The sequence below is a fragment of the Labrus mixtus genome, chromosome 18 (genome assembly GCF_963584025.1).
Source record: "Labrus mixtus chromosome 18, fLabMix1.1, whole genome shotgun sequence".
Classification (NCBI taxonomy): Eukaryota; Metazoa; Chordata; class Actinopteri; order Labriformes; family Labridae; genus Labrus; species Labrus mixtus.
The window spans coordinates 4,047,457-4,069,921 of record NC_083629.1 but is presented as its reverse complement, the minus strand read 5'-3'; the positions used below and the strand labels follow the sequence as shown (position 1 = coordinate 4,069,921).

Genomic DNA, 22,465 nt, shown 5'->3' with positions numbered 1-22,465 from the left:
CTTTGAGTAAAACAGATCATGTGTTGCCTTTTGAAGTCAGTCAGATCGTTAAATATTCACGTCAAATATTTACCTTTGCCAGGCGAAAAGCAAGCGGATATAAGTCTGTGGCTGACGCTGAAAGGCTTCCTCTTAAAGGGGTTTTATAAGTTCATGTTTATAGAAGGAGGATTCAAATCTGAGGATGTCGACAAAGCAGAATATTCTCTCAGTTAATTCTACACATAATGTGGATCATGCATGATACACAGCATGAGTACGTGTGACTCGGTCTTGAAATGACCTTAACCTGTGATTTAAAATTGAAAATTGAAAATGAAAGACTTATGAAACTTTCTTTTGTTCCTTTAAGGCAGATTATTGGTCATCAGTGTTTGTCTATGTGCGTACAAACTAGTTTAAAATGTTTCTTAAAGTTTAAAAAACTACACTCAAGGCAATTTTTTTTTTTTCCTTGCCATTAAACTCATCAAGTAGTCAAATTTCCAGAAAGGCGTCAGATCTAATGAGGCAGCACCACTCACTTTGCCCTCTTTGCCATCTCATTGCCGTCCCAGCGGGGGCTGTAGGGGTACGACTTCTGCACCTGAGAGTAGAGCTGGCCACTGTTGGTGAAGTGGTACACAGACTGGAAGGTGAGGGTGGGCTGGTCCCTGGGGAAGTACAGCGGGAGATCCACTACCAGGAGCAGAGGGACACAGTAAAAAAGATTATTGCATCAGTTTTGAACCTAGCAGATGCCATGCAGTGTCATTACCCACACAAGCAGGTTTTTTTTTCTGACATTCCTACCGTGTACGAGGAAGCAGAAGTCCTTCCACATAAGTAGTAGAGTGAGTTTTGTGAATCCTTCAGCATCATACTCCACCACACCCCTGCAATACACATACAATAATTTCAAGTCCCCCTCTCAGTCTTATTTTACACCGACAGTACCCTTCAGTAAACAGAAGACGCTGTGATCTCTTCAGAGGAGAGTGTGCTTGACTCACGTTCCAAAGTGGCTGAGGAAGGCGGCGATGTACTCTCTCCTCTTGTGGTAGCCTTGGATGACATACTGCACCTAGAGACAACAAAGGAAAGAGTTTAGTGCACAGTTTAGTGGAATTGGAAAAAGACAGCACTTGAACCCCACCAGTGACTTACTGGGAGAGGAATTCAGAAGGCATCCATTCAGTTTTGTTCAGTGAAATACGACAACATCACTAAAGAATTAAGTATGTAGACGAGGATGTTTAGTTATGAGATATAATTAGTGTAACAGTAAAAGGAAATCTGCTGCACAATATAAATAAATCAGCTTTCAAAGCGCGTGTGAGTAACTTTTGGTTTGTTTTGATTTTGGCACCCCCTCTGGACAAACCGGTTCCTCTTGTCTCTTTGCTGATCTTTTCCTGACACGTATTAAGTAGGGTTTATGACAAAACAACTAATCTTACTTTTAAAAAAAACTCAGTGAGAATCTTTGCTGTTGAAAATGAAAAAAAAAAAAAAAAAAAAAAAATCAGCTGACACCTACCCTGCAGGGTTGCTTTGATGGATTAAAAATACCGAGATAGAAATCATCAATCTCGTGGCTGAAGGTCACATTTGCCTTTATAGGTCATATAGAGGCATCAATATTAATTTCAGTCTGATCCATAACCAGTAAAAAAGTAATCACAGGAGCTTTAAATAAGTAATTACACTATAAATGAATATCTATAAGAACATGTAGGAAACCTCTGTTATTGTGTGACTTCAGGTTTTTTAAAGTTTAATCCAGGTCCTATACAATATGTTCTAAACACAGAAAATGAAACATTAACTAATAGGGTTGGGAATCAGCAGAGAACCCATGATGCGATATTATCTCAATACTTGATTCACAATATGATATTATTGCGATTTAACTTTTTTAACTTCATATTTTGTCCATAAAATTAAACTAAATCAAGAGCTGTTTTGTCAAATGAGAAAACATTCTCAGTCTATTTTTTACACAAAGGGAGTCAAGACCCCAGACTGACCAACACTGTTAAAGGCTGCATGCACCTCACGTTCTGAACTGTTTGTATTTCAGTCTAATCAAACTCTACTGGACACAAACATGTACGGACGACTGCAGTCATTTTTAACAATGCAACTTGTTCAAAATGAAATGTGCAACCCCTTCAGCAATTAAAAATTAAAAAAGCACATTTGATATATTTGCCCAGAGGACGATATAGTATCACCATGAAAAACCCATCTATTAACTATTCCCTGTAGCAACACAGTAAACTCTTTTCTTTAAAATTTGAGTTAAAACTGCTGTCATGTCATTTGAGTTGACTGCATTGGAGACTTTAAAGGGAGTAATTTATTGTCTTTCTTTAATCCTAATCCTAAACCATCTTCATTGGCTTGGAAATAATCTACCAGTCAGTTTATGTCATTAAGAGCCCAAAAGGTTTAAAAATACTGGAATTGTCTTTTATTATAATCCTCTATGCCATCACAAACTGTTGATTTTATAACTAATTTCAGGCCCTTCATGGTAAAAACAGAAATTCCACATTTAATTGTTACAACTTTACATATTTTAAGCATCTGACAGAAGAAGATCCTCACAGCAGCAACAGATGTGGGTAGATTAAATTGACTTTTTTTGGTAGCTGACTGTACAAAGAGAGGGCAAAGGGAGCAGAAGCAGGGAGGCAGCAAGTAACCTGGGGTTGTCATGATAACATGATTAAAGGTCTTTGACCTATAAGAGAAGAAGAATACCCTTAAAGCAAAGGCATTTGCACATCCCATTTAATGAGTAAGAGTAAAGTGTTTATTGTTTTCAATCTCATCCCCCCCAGCGACAGTTCAGTCCACATCATGTTTCTGGGTCTTTCTTAACCCCGAGTGAGGCCTTACAGGCAGAGTGAACTCAGTCTGTGTGCAGCCTGAGAGGAAACGCTGTTAGCACCGTACTGGGAGGCTTTTGTGAGAGAAAAAAAAACTACCCTGAATGTAAACAGAGCCTTGGCCTGTAGAGGGATTAAGAGAGGTGAGCTTTTTAATGGTTGCTTTCACTTTAAAACCAGACAGCTCAGAGTACAAAAGTGGTATTACATGCAATCTTTGTACAAGCGAATTTAAATGTCACACAAGCACAAAGTCTTTAGCCTGCCACTTGACAGCCAAATAAGCCGGTGCCTAAAGATGTGTCAAACAGAACAAGAAAAGAGTGTCTGCTCAAGGTGTTCATTTACATACAATGACTCCATTTCTTTCAAAATGAAGGAAGTGAAGGTAACAATTTCAGGGTTTTCTTTATTTCATGCAAGTCATGCATGTACAGCGACATTGTGCGTCAAATTAGAAAAGGAAGAGAGCACTGTGGAGCTTATCTTAAGGTGGGTTATCTTACATCTCTGTGGCATCCCAAAGCACCTCTTACATCTCAGTGGTTGTGCTATGAACATCCATTCAGAACTACCTCTGCTGGTGTTGTTGGTGTGACACTGACAGGCATCAGTTTTAAAAGTACACAGCGCTATGAGCTGTATGCTGACGAGTGGAGCTATAAAAAAAAAATCCACCCAAAAAGTTCAATAAAGACATGATAATTGAAAACACAATTTATTCACACGTCTCCTTAAACACATGCTCACTACAGAAGGAGTCGCTGTTCTTTGTGTGATTAATTTATTTAGTGCATGTTGACAGTTGTGATTATCCCTAAAAGTCAAAAGAGGAGGAGCTTAAGGCTCATTTGACTGATGAGCTTCCTGGGCAGGTGAGGAGGCCTGAAGTCAGAGAGCCGACCAGCCATGAAGGTGACCCGCTTTTTCACCTAGCAACACTAGCAAGCTTAACAAGGTGCTTTCATTTCACTGCTGTGAAAAGACCTGCAGCAGAAACGTCCATTTGCCAGCTCTGGCTATGAAGACAGAAAGTAGTTGAGGAATACCTAATGGCAAATCGGTTAAGAGAGTTCTTGGTCGCTGATGGGTTGAACTGTTAACCTGCATGCAAGCACCTGGGGATTAAATCAAATCCTGCCCGTTACATCTCTCATGGTTGATGACTGTGATGCACTTCACAGTTATACAATCACTTCATGTACAATATATTTGAGATAAGACTTGAAAATGGATGTGGGAATGTTTGATGAATCTTGTGACTGAAGCAGATTTCCTGGTCTAAACGTAAACATCTAATCAATGTCTCGAAATGGGTGAAAAAAAGTCCCATTTTGAATTAGTTTTGAATCTTCTTTGAATCTTTTTTACTTAACTTAAAAGGAAAAACACTTGCTGGGTTGGAAAACAGAGTCGTCTTAAAGTTCACATACCTGCAGGAACAAGAGGAGTGAAAGAACAATGTAAAAATGAGGTGTGATATTGAAGCCATTGCGTCTTTATTGCATACTCTGTACGTGTCTGTTCTGCAGTATAACGCTGACACTGCTTATTTGATCGAGTCCTGAGTGGCGGGTATTTTCTAGTAAAATTGTAGGGTTCATTTCAGGACAGCGTAAAACTGGAGACAGAAATATTTGACTCTCTGCTTCTGTATGGTTTAGATTACTCATCAGCCATGTATGAATGACGGCGTTTAGTGAAAGAGGAAAGTTGTAATCTGTGATACACACGGTCATGTGTGTGTGTGTGTGTGTTTGTGTGTGTGTGTTTCCTCCTTATTTCTGTAAGGGTTCTTACAGTGGAGGCGGCAATTTATCTTTTTCAAAAGCTGCACAGCCACATACTCAATAAGCTGTTTATCTAGTTACACTGCACGCGCATGTGTGTGTGTGTGTGTGTATGTGTGTGTGTGTGTGTGTGTGTGTGTTTAAAGGGAACTGTGGATCATTGAACTTTCCCACCCATCCTGAGAAAGGATTTCCCGCCCCCACTGTCACTTTCTTTCTATTGGCTGCCTGGAGGTTTGAGTGATGCAAGACAGGTGATCTTGATCTGCAGGTATTCAAACCTGACTGCACCCATGGCTCCATCGCCCGCACATCCAGTTATTGTGCTTGTGCATGTGTGTGCGTGTGTGTGTGAGGAGTGTGATGCAACAACGCCGGAAGTGCTTCCTGCTGTGTGATTAAGAAATCTCTTCTCTCTCTCTGTCACATAAGCATTCACACCACCCCCGGCTTTCATATAAAGGGTGACTGATCTGAAATCTGACAAAAATCTCTTTTAAAAAAATCAATGTCTTTTGGTTATCTGATCCACATGGGCTTCAAAAAAATCCAAATGCTATGGAAAAACCACACAGGGGGAAACAAAATAATTACCAAAAGAAATCCTCTTTGAAGGAATTGAACTTCAACCCTGCTGAGTACTGCCATTTATAAATAAATAAAAAGCAGCTATGTGTAATTGAAAGGAGAAAGCACCCTTGGTAATGGAGGTGGAATTGGAGGAAAGAGCGGAAATGTCACACAAATTGCAACATGCACAGATTTTTTTCACATTTGTTAGAAAACACAAAGACGTGTTGATTCTTTGTAGAGTTTACAGTCCGCTCTGCTTCAGGGAAATCCTCTAACGCAACTCATCGCTCCTTTCTTTATGTAGAGTGGAGAAAGTCACTGTGGAGATTAATCTCCCTGATGATTCATGTGTCGTGCTCTATAAAGCTGCTGCCAGAACTTTGATGGTAGAGTTGAACTGATGGTGATCAGGAAAACATGATTCTGCTTTGAATGATTGAAAACTGTTTTGTAGGGAGGGGGGGGGGGGGGGGGGGCTGCTATAACTCAGCCGGTGGAGCATGCAGGCAGCTAATATATGGTAAATTCATGCATGTCTATCCAACTTCCTACTCCCCTACATATCCTGCCTCTCTTGCTCCTAACATAAAGGCAAACAGGCAACAAAAACACCTATTGTGTGGCTTTGGTTTTAGCCTGTAATGACACAAAGTCCAGGATATCGTAGACCAGCAACTCCCGTGTTTCTTTAAGGTACATTTACAGTTTTTGTCCATGACGTTTTTGGTGTCTGAATGAAAGAATGTTAGCAGCTGTTTCTAGGTTAGAAAACATATTTTACCGTAACAATTTGAGTCTAGGGAGAGGGTTTAGCTCAGCTGGTAGAGCAGGCTTCTAATGCACAGAGGCAACAGTCCTTATACTGGTCACAGGTTTGACTTCCTGTCTGCAACCATTTAGTGCATGTCATAAAAAATGGAGCCTATCCGAGGAAAAAAACAAAAAAAAATGTAGTCAATGTCTTTTTTGTGGCTGGAGTCAACAAGTGGTGATTTTGTAATTTTTTAATTAGCCATCAGTTATTTAGACCCGAAAGAAGTGAAAAACATCTCAGGTTTACAAAACCAGAATTCTGTGGAGTAAAGCCGGCTAAAAATACTGAAGTGACCTTATGCACACAACTCACAGAAACCAGAACAATAAATAGCAAAAAAGTTGAAGTGGACACTCGACACACTTAATTATACCGCTTTCATTTTTGAATAACTCTCACCTTCTCTCTCAAAGGTAACTCTCCTACTGAACTATCACTATAATGTCAGCAAACGCCAAAAACTGAGGATGATTTCACACAAATTGTAAAGAAACGACTCCTTCCTGCTGTGGTGTAAATCCATTATATAACTTTCATACTTAAAAACCTGTCAGGAATCATTTGATTAGCTTCTGAATCTGATTTTCATGAGTGATTTTTTTTTTTGTATGGATGCAGATGCCAGGCTGCCTCCATCACCCAGAACAATCACAGTCACAGTCACAGCTGAGGTATGTGGCGGTATAGTTGTGTCAATATAATCCTCGCATCTGGAATAAGTGGGAGGAAATAATTGATGGTGTTAAAAGAACAAAACGACTTCACAGCCTGTGCTTGCAAAGATTATGAGAAGACTTGTCTGTGATGTTAAGATATCTTTTTTTTATTTCTTTACCATTCTTCGGCTACAGTTGATAAAATCTCTCTGATATTACTTTGTTTCATAGTTTCAGCTTCTGTCTTTCTCCTCGAATGAATCCATTTTCTTACTTACTTCCAAAGAAGGCTAAATACTACTTTTGCCACAGAGAGTGTGCTATTGAGTAGGACACACTGCTAATTGCTACTTCTTGCTGTGTCCATTGTGCTTTTAATCTGTGACTGCAAAAAGCCTGAACACTTGACAAGAACTTTAAAAGGTCCAAGAAAAATGTACAAAAAAGGACTCTTTTATAGTGACAAAAATTACACTGATAAGAAGCCTAAATTATATGCAGCAGGAAGACTGCTGCACTTTCAAACAGTAGGGATGTAATGCTTCTTTTTTCAAATCTTAATAGTTATAATAATTAAATGCTGGAGTATGCAACTTTGGAAAAGAGCAAAAGAATATCTTGAAATTATCTTAAAAATGTGCCTAGCTCTGATTTACTTTCAGTACTTTCAGTCCTTTCATTCTGGGACGGCAAAGATCTTTTTTCATAATATTTTCAACCAAAGATGAACCTTTTTTTTTTTTTAGATCAATCTTAGGCTGATTAAACGTTTTTTTTGGGGATGTGAAGAAAATGTAATATCCTACTCTATCTTTTCACTCAAGTTCCCTCAACACCTTCCAGTATTACGGTTAAAGGATCCTGTAAATTTGCCCAAAACGCATATCAATACATTCCCAGAGCAAACTGAATGTTGTTCTTGAATCCTTTGGACTACAAGCACGGATAAGGTCTCTTTTGAACGTTAACAATCTGTAGTTTCAGAATGTCTTAGATTCTCCCAAATATCATTAAAAAGTGTGTACTACTGTAGAAATAAGGCAGGCGTTTGTCACAATCTGTTTATCATTAGAAATGCTCTTCTTGCTTTCAGGAGCTATTGCATGAAGCAGTGTATCCACGTGTTCAGAATTTCATTGGCTACAAGAAACGTCAGTCATGGGCACAGTCTCGTGCAATTTCAATTAGATTGTGGCTGCTGTGGGGGCTGGATCTTGAAGTGGTTGTATCCTGAAATGTTTAACATGGTCAGAATCAGGAATCGTAGCTTTCTAGCGACGTATGACATGAATGATATTTATGAACTACAGTTGTGTAAATAATTGTGATAATAGGAAAACAACCTCCAGCCTTTGAGCAGGCCGTGGGATTTTTAATGGTATGTATAGAAGACATGAAGGTAGGATTAAAGCCAAAGCTCAAATCTGTGTACTCTGATTTGATCAAGCTAGCATTAGCCAGTATACTGTTCACCTCTGATGTAGCATGAAGAGCTCAAAACGTTTAAATCAATGGTAGTTTACACATAAGTATAGTTTGAATTCACTTGAAAACAACACATACAGTCTAAACAAAAACTAAATTGTTTAATTTTTGTTATTTTTCCAATTAGCAGAGACGCCGATGAGAGGGGGCCTAACAGTTTAGCATGAATCCAGACCGATGTTAGCAGTAATCCCCCCCCCCCACCCTCACATTTTCTCTATGCCCCAGTGGATTACTTTTCCTATTCAGAAGGTTTTCTGTCATGACAATTCATTCCCAGTGTGTGTATGAATGTGCATGAAAAAGATCAAAGGGACAGCATTTTACAAATGTCTCCTGCTGGGATACGAGACCTGTTGCGCTTATATAAAGAGAGATTGAATTCTTGGACGGATCACAACAGAGTATGTCATTTTCCCCACGTTTAAAGGATGCTTTGAATTTCAAATGAAGCTGCAGAACATAGCATGATATATAGGCTTACAAACCAAGGCTGTTTCACATGCTTTCATGGCTCTGTTGTGTTGGCTGCAGTGCTTTTTACACTGCTGTCAGTAGAGCACAATGTTGGTTATTCAGTCACAAGACATCTCTGACACCAAAAAGAACAAATCCCTTAAGCTACATTTTAGTATATAGATTTTTCTCTAAGTGCAGGTTACATATTGTATACAGCAGAAACTGAAATGTAAAAAAAAATGCCTGTTAGAGGCTAAATATGTCTTGTTCTGCACACTTAAGAATCAGTACTTAATCTTTTAAATTGTGGCTGTGACAACATGAGCATGACTTCTCCTGCCTTGTGTCACACTGCCTTTATCTGCTATCGACTTTTCATTTCAACATGCTCGTCCAAACACGACTGCAGCCTCCTCGGCTCTTTCAGGGAGGTGGAAACTGCTGCTGCTGCTGAGCCAGGGTCGTTCTGGGACACAAGTGTTCCTGACATCCTGAGCACGCTGGTCAGAGTCCAGGTGCATATGAAGAGATGTGTGCATTATGTGTATGTGTGTGTGTGGGGGATGGGCATTTGTCCCCCAAGGGAAATGGCATTACATGGTGTCTACACTGCGTATCTACCTGTCAACCTGCAGAGGCCAGGGAGCGCTCAGACAGACTATGGAGATTGGCCAGTACGCCCACGTCGTCAGATGCCAGACACACGTGCATGACTTCACATACAGACATTAGCACACTCAAACTTTAACACACACACACACACACACACACACACACACACACACACACACACACACACCCACACACACACACACACACACACACACACACACACACACACACACACACACACCCACACACAGCTTAGCTCGACAAGACATCCCCTAAAATGATGCCTGTTTTGAAATAAGAGCACCAAAGCTTCCAACCATACAATGATAGATTCACACACACAAACACAAAGAGTGAGTTAGCTTGTAGTTTAGAAAACAAGAATCAGAGTTAAAGGCCCAACACAAGCCAATAACTCTGCTTAATACATTTCAATAAGTGAACCGCCAACCTTCCGATTGAGAGATGACCGACTGGTTGGTCTTTAGAGTCGGTTTAGACACACACTTCTTGTATAGAGCTTTGTGTCTGTACAGCAACATTAATGTTAGCCCGTAAACGTTACAATTTGCGGGCCAGTTTATTCACAGAGGTCTCCTCATTTTCAAAACACACAGAAAACTGTGAAAACTCGTAAAAACACTTAATAAAGTGGTTTTATTTAGAAAAAATTGGTTTCTATGACACTGTTTGGGCCTTGGCGAGGCTTTGCTGGCTGCTAGCAAAGCTGCGGCAAACTGGCTAACAAGCTAACTAATACTTTATCCAGCTGAATGATATAGAATAAAATGAACACATTATGCTTGGAACACATTAAAGTCTACTGAAAATGTTTAAATATGTATCCATGAAATAATGCTTGTAGAATACTTGCTGAGTTGAAATCAAATTTGTATTGTACAGCCAAATGTATTTTCAACTACTACAATTCTGAGTGGTACGGTCCTAATGCAAACCCCAAACACAAACAGAGACGTCTTTCTGATGACAACACACACAAGACACAACCAACAAACACCATGAATACAAAAACACTTTTACCTTGTTTGTGAGTAACTGGCACACTTGAGGGACGTAGTCTATTAGGCATCCTCCACTGGGGAATGCTGGGATATGAAGTGCAGAGGAGCCTCCCAGGGCACTGATTGATTAAGAAAAGAAACAACTGTTAGCTCATAAATACACATATTTAGATTACACAGAAGAACATAAAGCCACTAACAATGTTCTCTTCACATGACATTGTCCTGCCTTATTGGAACTCTATGAAACGTCTGAGAAAACCCAAAACGCACACACAGCGCATCCAAAGAAAATAAAAGAGTAACTCATGCCTGTGGCTTCCTCTTAATTCTTCTTCACTTGTTCACTTATTTTTTTGACGTCCTGATTCAACGCAGCACCACAGCTCCATTAGTGATTAGTGCACGCCTGTTTAATCAGGAAATCTGCTGCTGTAGCTCCCCAATGACTAACCAACCGAGGCAGTCACTCCCTCATTTTATTCTGATGTGGGGCAAAAAACAGAAGGAATACCCTGAGGACGGGTTAAAGGTCTTAGGGAGCCGCTTATTGGCTTTTAATGCCCATGTTAAGACACATAAGGGAGGACTTCTTCCTCTGCTTTCTATTTTTATCTCCTTCTTCATTAAAGCAGGACAGTCAGGGGGCATTCAGAAAGGCTGTTATGTCATTTAAAGAAGCCATGCCAAAGTGAATGACTTCCGTTTACCAGGTTAAGCATGCATGATGCATGTAAATAGCCAACATCATGTAACCGTGTGTCAAATGTCAAAGAGCACGTATGTGGAGATGGCATGCTGCAGGGCTTGTTCTTTGGTTGATCAGAGAGTCTGTGATGTGGAAACATGAAGTATTCAATTCTTTCTAATAACTTCCATACACTGAAAGACTTTAAATTGACTTTGAATAAACGTTAGGAGACTGAAGTCAGACACCTTCAGGACATTTCTATCTCAGGCAATAAAAGAATCCAGGGCTTCTAAAACAGTTTGATAAATTCTATATTGAAAATATAATAAATATAAAAGAGGTCAAATCCAGCAGAGTCTATTTTATCTGGATCTCCTTCAGACAAGTTTTGGACCAAGACTTCAATAAAGCTGTGTAGTAGAGGTGTTGAGATGAATTGCTTCTATGACGCCTCGTGATGCAGACGTGGACGATTCTGCGTCGATGCAGTGACAGAACAGAATCCATTATTGTGTACTGACTTTGCTTGTAGATTTTCCGGCTGCAGCTGGAATTGTATAATTTCTGTATTTTGGTTTACAATGAAAATACATTTATGTTGACATTGATTTCACTTCTATCAAAGCACTTCTATCTGACTACTCGTCTTCATTGGTGATGAAGTAGCCAGGTGCAGTTACATAGAAAACTGAGGATGCATTGTGACATCGAATATAATCGTTGAGAGGATAATCGCAATCGAATTGAGTTGTGAGACCAAAGCCCTATAGTGTAATATATTACATGATGAATGAATGAATGTAGAAGGATTTCCATGAGGACTTAATGCATTCAACGTGATACATGCTTTTAGCAGTGGAAGTATATTGCTTTTATGTATTTCATAGTAACTTATTTAGGTTTCTTGACAGTTCAAATACTTAGTTTAATAACCTTTTTATGGCCTTATTCTAATTCTATGTTTATTTTTTTGCACAACCCCCCTCCCCCTCAAGTCAAATTCCTTTTCTGTGTAGAAATCTTTGGCAATAAACCTGATTATGATTTTCACATCGCCTGTGTTTGCATGTCCAAAATAAATCCAAAAAGCTGTTTTGTCCCCAACCAATTTACACCTATTCATCTGAGGATAGCAGATAGATAGCACAAGATTCACCTGACTCAATCAAGATGGTGTGAAAGCATGGTTACTGTACTTCACTCAGGCTTTCATCTAATGGATAAAATGTAGGCATGCTAAGGGAGAAAGCAGTGCTTGTTTACATAAAGTCATTATTCTTATTTATTGTGATAAATTCGCACATCGGCGATATGTTTATTGTGAATGCTTATATCGGGATAATAATGAAATTGTGATTATTTGAACAGCACTTCTTGGTAGCAGTTTCAAAGACCTGATTAGCAGGCTATTCAATAAACCCATGATATGTTAACAGATTATATATTAGCTGCTCACTAAGCCAAAGACTTAGGGTTCAAGTCTCTCAATTATTACAGGTGTAAATAAATATCTCATATGTAAGGCTCAGGATCATCTACCTGCAGCAGAATACAGTTTTATCTCATGATGTATGAAAATATTTTCCACATTATCTCATCTTTTTAAGCTGAAAGCCAGCGATTTGTACAGAAATCCTGAGAATTGCACAGTGTTGCTCAACGAAAGGTCGGGGGAGTAGTGAGGTGGAGCACAGCATCCTGCACTCCACCTTTCTGTCATAACCAAAACCACTGATGTTTATGGGAAATGTATGTCTGAACTGAGGTGGGGAAGAGGTCAACAGTGACTGGACACAGTAGATTTATGATTTGTCAAGAGGTGAAAATAGAAGAACTGATGATGTTCTGTAGAAAACATCTGGTTTCTCATCAGCGGCTCATCTGTCTCACACAGGAGTGACTGTGCAGTGTAGTCATAACCTTCATTTACAATAAGTAGCTAAAAGATAAGATAACACCCCTGTTCACGTTAACAGCCTTTCCTTGAGATCCCTGCTCCGACTCCTTTCGAACAAGAGATGCTCGGCTGAATATTAACCAGGTCTTATTCTCGCAGAATCCATGCAAACTGTCAAGAGGCCATTTTCATTGTCGAATCCTTTTCTTCAGAACTCCAAAGCCACCATTTACAGTAGGCTTTGTGCACATAATAAGCATTAGCCTGTGCATCTTTGCCGTGCACCAACAAATGGTCGATTGAGAATGGCTCGCAGCAACGGGGAGAGGAGCTTTTGAAAATGGAAATCTAAATGATGCCCATCTATCCTCCCACAGGTCTAAGAATAGCTCCAGATCATTCAGATGGAAATGCAGACAGAGACACAAAATAGACGCTGGAGTGTTCGTCACTCATGTGTGTCAATGGCGAGCATGTGAACAAATGTGATGCATTTCTTGGAGTTTCAATGGTTTTGCCTCTGGAAGATTAATCTGAATGGAGGCTGATTAGACACCACACTCTTATGCTCAGATCAGATAAACAGGTCGTCCAAAATCCAAAAACCTGATACGAGGAAATGTACGACAGTTACTCCCAACTGGTCCAGTCTTGAGGTCCATCTCTTCCCTTAGACATCACCACTTGTATTGTATATTACTAAAGTAAAATACATTTTGAGCAAGTTCATAAGGTTTAAGCTAATCATAAAAAACATAAACTATTGTGAAGGCAGTTGCAACTCCTGCAGGCTAATTTAGGCTACTACTGTACAACCAATGTCAAGGCAGAACATTTAAAAAAACAGAAATGACATTTTAAATTAGCATTTTTTTTGTCCAAGAATATTTGAATTCAATATATTTTTTAATCAATTTAATTTATAGTTATTAATAAAACTATTTAAATATGCTTCAAACCAAAGTGTTATGGCTGCATATCATGCATCTGATCTGCAGATTGACCTTTACAAGAAAAAGAAAAAAACACAATAATTCATTCTCTTGAATTCAATAACTGCAGGATCCCATTAAATGCTTGGGAATCATTGATCTCAACCATATTTTAAAGTTACATATTCAGCCTCCAATTTAAACAGACCCAACAACCTCCAGTGAAAGATGCAGATGCTGGATTATATTTATTGAACACGGGCCATCATTTACAGAGAGAGGCTGTTAAAATTGCACCCAGATGCCAAAAACTGAGAACAAACCATTTGAGAAGCCACAACTTAACTTACCTTCAAGCAAAGGGGAGGGCAATATAAGAAGGAAGATAAGTTACAGGTATACAAACTTCCATCCCACATTAGATTAGTCACTACAATGAAGATAGAAGATACATGTACTGATAGAGAGAGCCCACTGAAAAGCCATTGTACCTCTAGTAGTTGAAGGGTTGACAAAGAGAAGGATTATATTTAATGCAGCTGAGTAGATGTTTCTGATTTAAATCTCTTCTATAAGTAAAGCTCATTCAAAGTGTCATGACCCTACAGTCCTGATAATGCAACAAAAAGTATCCATTTGCTTCTGCTTTAATAATGTGAAAACGACATGAACACTACAAAGAAAAATTGTTTTCTTTAATGCAGAGAACCAAATTTGGTAATCCAACATAGACAGTAATTAACAGTAACAACATGATATCCGACAAAAGATTACAAGTGGGCAAAAACCCTGAAATGCAATTCTGGAAATGATCCTTGTGTGATTTTTTTTTTAAACATTTTTAGTCTGCCATGTTTCTACACAATATGATTTCAGGTTTTACAGCTCAACAAGTTGTGTACTGAATTTTCTTAAATTTTTGCTTCCAACCTGACATGGCCTTGAATGCCCTGACACACCAAGGAGACCGTCGGCCGTCGGTGAGCGGTACCTGAGAGTACCTATATCACAAGTGTTGAGCGACAGCGTGGGAGAAAATCGTCTTCGTCCCCACTAGTTCTTTGCTGTCTGCTTGGTGTGTCAGGGCCTTAACGCTGAACTTTACCAGAAGAGAAAAAAAAATCTGTTCTGAATTTTTCCACCATTAAATGAATATGATTAAGGTCCCTGCCCGACACTGTACATGCATGTGTCCTTTACGTTAAGTTCAAGTCCACAACCCCTGGTTTGTAAGACAGTTTTGGTTCCTCCAAACCCAAGTCGAGATGACCTGTTTCAGTTCAACTCCACATGATTAAGCGAATAAGCTTGTTAAAAAATCTGTGGAGTTTCCCTTCAACCAGAGAGTGGGCTGAGAGCAGAGGTTGAATTTAGATACATAAAAAGTACAGTACATGTCCATGTTATAGTTTTCAAAAATAAACAGAAACCCCAGAGGTGAACTGTTCCTGAAATGATTCGGTATCATTATAGTTATGTCAGTGTTATCAAATGTCCTGTATGGGCTTAAAATGGAGCTTCCTGTGGGCGGGCTCAGAATCCAGACATAATGGTTTTTTTACTCTCCAAGTGGCGCCCTGAAGAGTCCCCTGCTTTTTGTCTCCACTGGTGACACTGCTCTCAACACTGCCCACACACACTGGAGTCATCATGCAGACAAGCTGCCTAACACAACCCCTCTGAGCAATGCAACCTACTGTATGACATATTTACAGTAGAACACATGTAAACAAACACACACACACACTCATGCTGTACAGTGACAGGGCTGCCTGTGACTTCATCAACCAGAGAGATTATCCTGTGTGACTCAGGTGGATGGTGACGAAGCTCAGTTTGTTTATTTGTGTGTGGTTTTATATGTGTGCGTGTGTGATGGGGGGTGGGGTGTGCATGACAGCGCAGTGACAGCGTGAGAGCAGATAAAGGCTCAATTGGAAAGAGGGCAGACATGATTCATTACCAAAGTGAAAGATAAGGCCAAGAAGAACTGTTTGGAGATGCAAATGTAGTTTTCAAAGCAGCAACATTTCCATTTTGATTGCCTTCTTCATTTCCTAAAGCCTGCAGGCTCCTCAGAGGCCCACATATGACTCTGCCTGTTGACTGTTTGGACTAAATAACATCCTTTTCTTCCCTCTGCGACTGGACAAAGCACACTTGGCCTATGGGCAGTAGGAGTCAGTAACCTTTCTGTTATGAGGTGACTATCCTGGCATAAGAGTGCAGAATTTTACCCATATTCAGTATTCATCCTCTATCTCGATAAAACCAGATTAATGGATCCCCTCAGGCTGCGACAGTTACACACGCTCACTACTGTATGATGAGGTTTGGCAACAGGGACAAATTTGGTTATTGCCCTCTTTGACCTCTTCAACAGTTTGCACTGAATCTGCATGAAAAATACATCTGCATGTGACTAGAGAAAGATGTTGGCTTTTCTGAAGCTTATTTCAAGTGTTGACTGATGGTGTTAGAACGGGTTTGGTGACTAGAAGGAACTCAATCCGGGTGAAGAACAAAAAAGGCAGACTGGTTGAAATGCAATATTGGAACTATAGACATCAATTTTCTTATGTAGATTTGTCGTCATTTTTATAAACAAATACCTAAATACCAATGCACATAATTGTCCTGAATCTAATCAAATGGTTTAGCCAATGTGCTGTTGATTTATTGGAAGATTGAGTGTCTACTTATACAATAGTACTACTATAGAAACAAACTGCAGAGTGTTACATGCATCCTGCATAAATATAGATGTGGATGTGCATCCTTTTAAACATAATATAGAGCACTTGTGATGCATTAGAAAGCCACATCTGAGTGCTACATGTAGATGCTAAAAAGCTAATGTGTCGGTTTCTGCAGTTTGAGACACTGCAAATACATTGCAGGCTATCAGTGCATCAAGGCCAGGTTTCCATATATTGCAACATCTGATTTCCTACAAATTGTACCTTCACTGAGGCTGCGTATTGGCAAGACTTTGGAAATATGATACATATCACAACACAGGAAGTACTGTTCAGTGTAAGGAAGCCGACCCTCAATTGTCAAATATGTCACACTCTTCAAAGTATCACAAGTTACCCCAGTCTGTCCTCAAGCTTATTGTTTTGAGGTGACGCAGCAGAAAGTGTGTGAAATTCTACTTGGATCAGTTGAAGGGTCTGAGAAACACAGGACAGAGGGGAGACTGGGAACATTGAGGTTTTATTAATTACTCTTGGTGCCTAACCACACAGTCATCATGTTTTAGCAACATTTTGATTATGCTCAGGCACCAGTAATATCCTTGACTTAGGTTCAGGAAAATATAAAAGGTTTGAGGTGAACTGACAATCCAACGTTGTATTTTGGTTTCCCAGAGGACACAGCGGTCTACTGGTGGAAGAGAAAAAGCTTTGTTGAGACAGCGATCACCGAAGTGTAAAATGCTACTCGAAGCGAAGCTACAACAATATGGATGAAAATATAAGTTTCTGGAGACCTTAAAGGAAATGGGGAAGATGTTACAACACTGTGTGACACATGACATAAGACACTGATCCTGTTGAGTCTAATATAATGTCCTAATCTTTTTTTGTTTGTTTTGCATATGATATTTGCAAGAGCACCTCAGGGTTTTGCTTCAAACATATTTTTTTTTAGTCAACAATTGTAGGTCTGATTACCTGCTTTTTTTTTTTTAAATGTGCAATTTCACATTTTTGGTCTCATTCAATCAGCTTTAGGAAGAACACATTTTTTTACCATCAGAGAAGATATTAAGCAAGAAAATACTCAGCCCACTGAGGTTGTAAAATTGGCAAACATATTGAGTGGAACATTTTTTTTTTTTCCTGCAGCAAATCAGCGTCACAAAACTGACTGTACACAGACTTATAGAAAACATAGGAAGCAGAAGTGTTCAAGGAGACCAGGAGGAGGATAAAGTGTACTTTGAGCGGCTGAGAGTGAGAGAGGTGTCTGCACTGACATCTCAGACTGTCGAGTGGGTTTGCCGGGTTAGCGGTGAATTTATTTTATCAGACTGACAATTTCTCCCTGTGACAAGGCGCTCACAAATCCTTGAAAAAAAAAAATATCTGATCGAAAATGCAAAGATTTTCAAAGGCTAAAAAACACCTCTACAGACCCTGGAGAAGGGACACACAAACTGTACACCCACACAGGCACATGCACACACAAATACTCACACACATCATCAGTCAGGCGAGCAGGCATGCATGCACGCACACACACACACGCACGCACACACACACACACACACACACACACACACACACACACACACACACACACACACACACACACACACACACACACACACACACACACACACACACACACACACACACACACACACACACACACACACACACACACACACACACACACACACACACACACACACACACACACACACACACACACACACACACAGGCACCTAAAGGCAAATGCAGATACACAAACATAAGTGCACTGCAGCCTAAAACTGTCTCTCTGTGTTGATTTTTCTGGGCTCCTAAATCTGGTTTGGGGGCAGAGACGGTGCCCACTCGATTCTTTTATGCAATGCAGCAGGTTTTCTGGGGGAAGGAGAGATGTATCCAACTCATCTCATGGGCACAGCACAATCAGGTAAACGAGAAGGAAAAGTGAAAATGAAAAGAGCGATGAGACGGCTTACAAAATGGTCGGAGGAGACACAAAAGCAATCAGGTAACAAAAAAAGAAAGAAGAAGAAGAAAAAAAAGAAAAAAAAGATTCTCCAGACCAAATGTGTGGATGTTTATGAATGCTGAAGATTTATTCTCCTCAAGTGATTCAAGCTGCAATAAAACAACCTTATTACAAACTCATTAAATGATACAAACAGGATTAAGTTATTCTAATAAGATCTTTTATTATGTGTGTAAATCAGCAGTTTCATCAAGATACTGTATCCATTCTTTTGATGAGGATATGATAGCGCTCGCTGTGGGCAGCCCCCTCACTCTGACATCCATCCATTAGTGCATGTCCATAGGATCCTGTTTGTGCATGTGTGTGTTTTTCAGCCTTTGTGTGTGTAAAATTGAATTTCCCCTCACAGGATTAATAAAGTACATCTTCTTCTGATATATGCAGATATCATAAAGTCTGCAATGATATGACTTTGATTTCCATGTAGGGGCCTGTGATTGATTTGAGATGATTTCCCATAAAGACAAAAAGCTTTTTATGAAATGTTTCTGACATTTGAAAGAAAAACAACCTTTTTTATTATCAAAACGCAGAACAAAGACCGGTTTTCACTTTAAAGTGACACATTTTTCATGTTTCTTTTTCTTTTTTTCTTACAATTGTGTGGCCTTTTTGCTTTTTTTTATTGTACTAGATAGGTCAGCTGAAGAGAGACAGGAAATGTTGGGAGGAGAGAGTGGGGTGATGTCATACAGCAAAGGGCAGAGGTTGGATTTCGAACCCATGACCTCTGCAACGAGGACTACAGCCTCTGTACATGGGGTGGGCAACATAATCACTAAGCTATCCGGCACCCCCACACTGAGACCTTTTTTTTTTTTGCGGGTTTGTTTTCTGCCACAGAAGGAAGCCCTTCACAGAAGAAAAAAAAAGCGGTCCCTTATGGACTTCTCTGTTTTAGGAAGTGAGTTGTTGGAGAGCAAGACAAAGCAAAAAGTCGAGCTTAAGCTTAAGACACCTAATTTGATTTCCATACCAACCTTAAAGGTTATTACAAATTTATTTTCAGGCTTGTTTATCCAAAGGAAAAAAAGTAAGTACAGTGGAGTGGAGGACGGTCTATATTTATCATGCAATCTGGAGAACATCTCTTACATGTTTATACTCTTACATACAGCTCAGTGAAATGATAAAGAAAGAAGTCAAATCTGTTTTGCCTTCAGCCACAGAAGGATACTATCTATGTTAGTTCTGTAGAAACTGTTTGATGCTTTGTGTCAAACCGATGTTAAAAAAAATCCCACAAGGACCGATACGTTTGATGTACATCTTCTGAAAATCTCTGCCCAATCCTAAAGCTTTTCAAATCTTTAATTGGCTTTGGTATATGAATCCAAGCAACACACTTTCCACACTTATGACCCGGCTCCTGCTGTGTCTCAGAACTATTATTTTTTTTGCTGGGATTCTAGTTTTTCTGGCCCGATCACAGCGAAACCTTCCCTGCAAAGATGTGATTTTTTTCTACTTTTGCTTGAGAAAAAAAATTCAATCCAAGACGCCTCCAAAGCTCTCTTTCTTTTTTGCATTTTCTAAATGTCGACACCTATTTACCACTTAACGGTTAGTTTACATGAATAGGGAGGGGAATTCATCAGAGCTACACAGCGTAACACCATGCCTTTCACTATGTATTTTCTTCTAGGCGACCCGTGAAACATTATATAACAAATGAACGCTGAATCTTAAGCAGGTGAATCTGTGAGCCTACAGAATAAGTGATTTGACTCCTCACAATCAATATTTTCTACAGAAAAAGAAGCAAGCATGGTGGTGCAGTCCCATCAAAGAGCGGAGTCAAGGCAAGAGTCTACATACACTGTACGTTATTGGTAAAAATGTGGGTGTCTGTCAGGATATTTCAACATCTTTCCCCCCCCCCCCTTGCTGCTCTGTAAGGCAGAAAACATTAGAGTGATTGTGTGTTTGAAGATGGGGGAAGAATAAGTAACAGAGAGAGAGTAAGAAAGAGAGAGGAAGAGGGAATAGAAATAGAGGTATAACACTGTAGCTCAGGGGGCTTACGAGTTTGCGTTCAGAGCTCTTAGATCCGAGCCCCTGCTGAAGGAGAGTAAAAGTGAGATATCAAACAACTCAGGAGTGATGAAAGAGGAGAGTAGAGAGGTGGAGGAAAGAGAAAAGGAGAGAGAGGGAAAAGCTCTCTTCTCCCGTGTGTTGCCTTTTTTTTTCCTCGCTGCGTTTCAGTCGAGCGAGGGACGACCTTGCTGGGTAGAGCACAGCTCTTCTCTCTCTTTTAAGTCCCACACACTCTCTCGGTTCCCTTTGAGGATCAGCCAGAGGGATCAGCAGAGGAGAGAGAGTGATAGAGAAACGGAGAGAGATGTTGAGGAAAGAGACAGGCGGCAGACATGTGAAAAACGGGCGAGGTAGGGAGGGAGGGTTTGGAGAGACGTGACCGAGGACACAAGAGTTAAAAACTGGAAAAAGTGATAAAAAAAAAAAGAAGTGAGATTGACTAGACAGCGGTGAGGGATGAGGGAGCAAAAGAGTGAAGGGTGCAAGGATAATAGGAAGGAAACACAAACAGCAAAACAATGGAATAACAGAATGGTGGATAAAATGATGGGACGATTGACAAACAACCTGGCAACCTGGGGTCAAAGTATAAGTACTAAGAAGGCTCAGATCATGATTTCAAAGTGTCTCAGAACATCACACAAAGGATTCCTAAAGGACAATCCTTTCTTTTTATTGATAAGATTCATCAGTTACAATCCTTCTAAAGCCACCAGACGTCATTGATAGAGGAAGGAAATTCACCCAGCAGAACCCGGGAGTTGTTGATCTACCACTGTCTCATTTGGTTGGTTTGTGTTATTCTGTGACTTGGGTGGTTCCAATGGCAAGATCTGACTCAATATATACGCGACACAATAAAAAAAAAAAAAAAAACTTTGAACCCAAGGTAGACAAGCAACTGCAGTGTTCTCGACAGGAACAGACCAAACAGTCCACATCTGTAGAGATCCTTTCCACAGGGTTGTTTAACACTTGAGACAAAACATTTAAATCAGTCAGTGGCAAAAAAAACCCAATAATTCCTGAACTCACTTTGATGGGACCAAGAAATATTAGCTGTCCATGTATATGCTCATATGTCAGAAAAAAACACGCTTCTCGGAAATTTCAACATGAGCTGCTGGGCTTGCCACAACGAGCCAATGGACTTAGATCAGTGATCTCACACTGACAATGACGTCACACTGACAATGACGTCACACTGACAAATTTTTATCGAAGGGGGCTAGAACCGAGCGTTACATGCAGCTAATGCTACAGCTAACAGGAGGACGTAGGAGAAGCCGCGTTTCTGCAGACTTTGAATTTTTGCGCATAGATGTGCCTAAACATGCACAGGACACTTGGAAAACACACTAAAGGGCATATAAAACCAGAAAAGGAGAATATGGGACCTTTAAAATAGTCTCAGAGGTCCCAAAAAAATGTTTCTTGTTCTAAATCCACTCTGATCCTGTATTTAATCATGTCTATAAACCCCTCTATTTCAGCCCTGCTCAGAACAGGCTGTTTCTGTGTCTGTGAAACATGTCTCAAATATGTAAATGAGCTGTGTCTGACCACACCCCCTCTCTGGAAGGGGATTGGCTGGCTCGGTCTTTCTTTCACCATGCTCAATTGTTTACGGTGAGAAGGCAGACTCAGAGGTCAGAACAAACACCTAGCTGTGGGAGTGTCACCTACCTGGGGGAGGGGTTACTGCCCTTTGTGATGTCACAAAAGGAAACGACCTGTTTGAGCACACATTTTCTAAAAAGCGGAGCAGGCCTAAGACGGAGAGGATGGACTTTTCTCATAATTCGGGGGACTGTAGACGGACTAAGTACACATATTAGTGTTAGAAAACAATGGTAAAGTTTATA

The 22,465-nt window shown here is 39.9% G+C and overlaps 1 protein-coding gene across 1 annotated transcript in view; it reads right to left on the bottom strand.

Annotated features, from left to right (window-relative positions):
- Positions 1-22,465, bottom strand: part of babam2 (BRISC and BRCA1 A complex member 2) — a 95,348-nt gene that overhangs the window by 2,876 nt on the left and 70,007 nt on the right. The window contains exons 8-11 of the mRNA XM_061062690.1: positions 10,307-10,406; positions 993-1,063; positions 793-875; positions 525-678 (exon numbers count right to left, since the gene is read on the bottom strand). Of these exons, the coding sequence (XP_060918673.1) occupies positions 525-678; positions 793-875; positions 993-1,063; positions 10,307-10,406 (408 nt within the window). The remainder of the gene's footprint in view (positions 1-524; positions 679-792; positions 876-992; positions 1,064-10,306; positions 10,407-22,465) is intronic.